At 40.2% G+C, this 2,949-nt stretch overlaps 1 protein-coding gene across 1 annotated transcript in view; it reads right to left on the bottom strand.

Annotated features, from left to right (window-relative positions):
- Positions 1-2,949, bottom strand: part of usp33 (ubiquitin specific peptidase 33) — a 22,118-nt gene that overhangs the window by 14,635 nt on the left and 4,534 nt on the right. The window contains exons 5-6 of the mRNA XM_014013002.1: positions 1,094-1,246; positions 787-895 (exon numbers count right to left, since the gene is read on the bottom strand). Of these exons, the coding sequence (XP_013868456.1) occupies positions 787-895; positions 1,094-1,246 (262 nt within the window). The remainder of the gene's footprint in view (positions 1-786; positions 896-1,093; positions 1,247-2,949) is intronic.

The raw sequence follows: 2,949 nt of genomic DNA, 5'->3' as shown, positions 1-2,949 counted from the left end.
TCAGAGGCTGAAAAATCCTGAAGTCTGTTTGTATGAAATTAGTTAGCATTATAGATGAGAATTAGATTATTTATCTCATTTTAAGCTAAAAAAAAAAAGGGAGTTGCATAATACTCAAATTAACACGGTAATCTTTCATGTAGATGATCGTCACCGAAACACAAGTCCTGAACCACAGGATGGATTTAATGAAACCCTGTGAATGTTATCTACGGATGTGTCATCAAACATTCTCCAGTTTCCACACCTTGATTTCAAACTGGAAGTCCCAGACCCGTCCTGGAGTCTGAGCCGTTTTAGATTCAATGTTGTGAGTGAATCAGCCGAAGCTTTTGTTTGATCTGGACGGTGGCTGAGGCGCAGCTCAGGCGAGGCGGGATGAGGCAACGCTCTCATCAGATTCAGGTTCTTTGAAGACGACTTGGGCTGCTGGGTCTGACACAAATAAAAACCCTGTTTCTGTTCCGCTCACAGCTTTGAACTCACCCAGAGGATGAATTTTAGCGCCGCTCTGTTTGACGTGTCGGTTTTTAATTTTGTCAAACTGAGATCAAGATGTGATGAAATCTTTTCACATTTTAGTCACTCGTCTGACTTGAAATGGATCGTTCCCGTCGTTACAGTGAAAGGAAATATTCATCATCATCTGCAACATTGAGTTTCTTGACCAAACAGCACAACTGCAAATAAAACTGCAAATACTACAAACATAACTTTAGACTGGTTTTGTGTATAATTAAATTCAACGTGTTCTTATGAGAAGTTAAAMAATCAGCGGAGGCTCACCTCTGGCCCGGAGGTCGTCCTCCTCTTCCGTCTCCATGTCCAGGTCTTCGTAGCCTCCATTAGAAGGAACGATCAGAGAAGTCGGGCTCCCGGGGCTCCCTCTGTTATCCTACAGCAACGTCGCCAAACAAACGTAAATAAACAAAACAAATTWWAAAAAAACACATCAGCATCACAACTAGCTTTCCACCAACAGAAGCAAAACTGTGAATTTACTCCCTAAACTCCTTTTCTAACTCCAGCAAATAAAAATATAGATTCAGGGTTTTTGCTGGAAGATTAAAAAAAACAAAAAACCGTCTTTTACCTGACCGGTGGCGTTCTGTTGTAAGGGGAGGGGCTTGATGTTGACGTGAGACGAGTGAGGACTGAGTTTACGCTCCAGGAACACTTCTTTACCGCAGGCGTAGCACCACACTCGAAGGGTGGTCAGGTTCACCGTGAGGTTGTGCCTCGTCTCCTGAACACACACACACACACACACACACACACACACACACACACGAAATTTTTTTATTTGTGACAAGACAGGTTGCAAAAACTAATGTTTTATTAGAAATAAAGTGTATTTTATTTCTTTTACATATTTAGGCTGGTAAGTGAGCAAAGCCATCGCCCAGCTGTAACTGCAACATCTGCTACCTTTAGCTCGTAGCTARCCTTTAGCTACTTTTAGATCATTCTTTGAAAACTTAGCCAGTATTAGGCAAAGAACAGCAAAGCTTCATTTTAATCAAACTAGCTCATTTGCATTGTCTGTGAAAATGCTGCATAAATGCTTAATGTTGAAAGATTTTTAAAGAAAAAAAAAGAAAAAAATTGCAATTTGTTTTAAAAATAACATAATAACAGAAAAAGCTGAAATTAGCAGAACATAGCTAAAACGTGGCTCAAAAGGCTGAATCTAGTGCAAAGAGGCAAGAGGAGCACTTTTGCTAAAGTAAGGAGTAAGAAGCTAAAACTTTTACAAAAAGGTCAATTTAGCAGAAAATCAGCTGAAATAGCTACAAAAAGGATTCAATTGTAAAAAACAACTGAAGGACACATCAAAAGCTTAAAATAGCAGAAAGAAGCTAACCGATGGATAAAAAATTAGCAAAATAACTGAAGAGAGCAGAAAGATAAATGAAAAATAAAACCTACAATTAGCACAGAAAAAATGCTGAAAAAAGCTAAAATTTGCAAAGAAGATAAAAAGGCAGAAACAGAACAAAGAGTAAAAAGTACAGTAAAGACTTAAAAACATTTTGAAAGGCTAAAAATCTTAAATGTATAAACTGTTGAAAGATCAAAAGTCGAAGCCAGAATGTCCTGAAACGGCCAAATGTTTCGATACATAAACTGTTGAATCAGAACAAAAACTGCGGAATGAGATACAGATATGTGTCAAAAAACGTACGGAAGAAATAAGGATCATCTGAATAACAAACGTTTTATAGCTTGACTTGAGCAGGTGTTGCTAATCTGAAAAAATCAAGCTACTGTGGCTGGTAGGACTGAAAAAACAACGATAAATGTCGCAATAAACAACGTGATCATTATCAATAGAAAATACGTCCAATAAAATGTCGATAACCTCACTGAAATTTGATCCAGAACCGCACGGCATTCTGGGGGATGTAGGCAGAGGAAAGGCTTTAGCTGCTCGAGCTCTCACAGCCCAGCTAACCAAGGCCGGTGGTATCAGCTAACTCACTCAGTCTTTGGTAAACTAGCAACAAACGTGCTCCACAGTAGCTTCACGTTTCACCACTGAGCCTCAGAACAGCATCAAAATATAAAAAGAATGTCGTGAAGTTCCAAACGCTGCAGATTCTGAACAGAGACAAACACAAATATTTACTTTAAAATATTGATAGCAGGTTTCTTCTTCAGGAAGGGCGTTACAATCTAAGAGGCATTTGTCAATTTCAAGTTTTGCTTGTGCAAACTGCGGCGGGGTTAACTACGTTCAAACAGAGCTACTCGAGGTGACTTGGGTTTAAACGCGGAGGCAGATGGGTGCGCGGCGGAGTCCTGATGACCCACTGCCGCTCTGACACCGGCGGTCCGACGTGAGGCCGACCTGCTGACTCTGTATTATTCATCAAGGCGTGCATTAGCTTTCAACACGGGGGGAGCAGGGCAGGATTTGGCAAAAAGCATCACACCAGACGGAACACA

Source organism: Austrofundulus limnaeus, unplaced genomic scaffold, assembly GCF_001266775.1.
Source record: "Austrofundulus limnaeus strain Quisiro unplaced genomic scaffold, Austrofundulus_limnaeus-1.0 Scaffold97, whole genome shotgun sequence".
NCBI classification, from domain to species: domain Eukaryota; kingdom Metazoa; phylum Chordata; class Actinopteri; order Cyprinodontiformes; family Rivulidae; genus Austrofundulus; species Austrofundulus limnaeus.
Note: the sequence above shows the minus strand (reverse complement) of the source record. Positions and strands in the feature narration are given on the sequence as shown.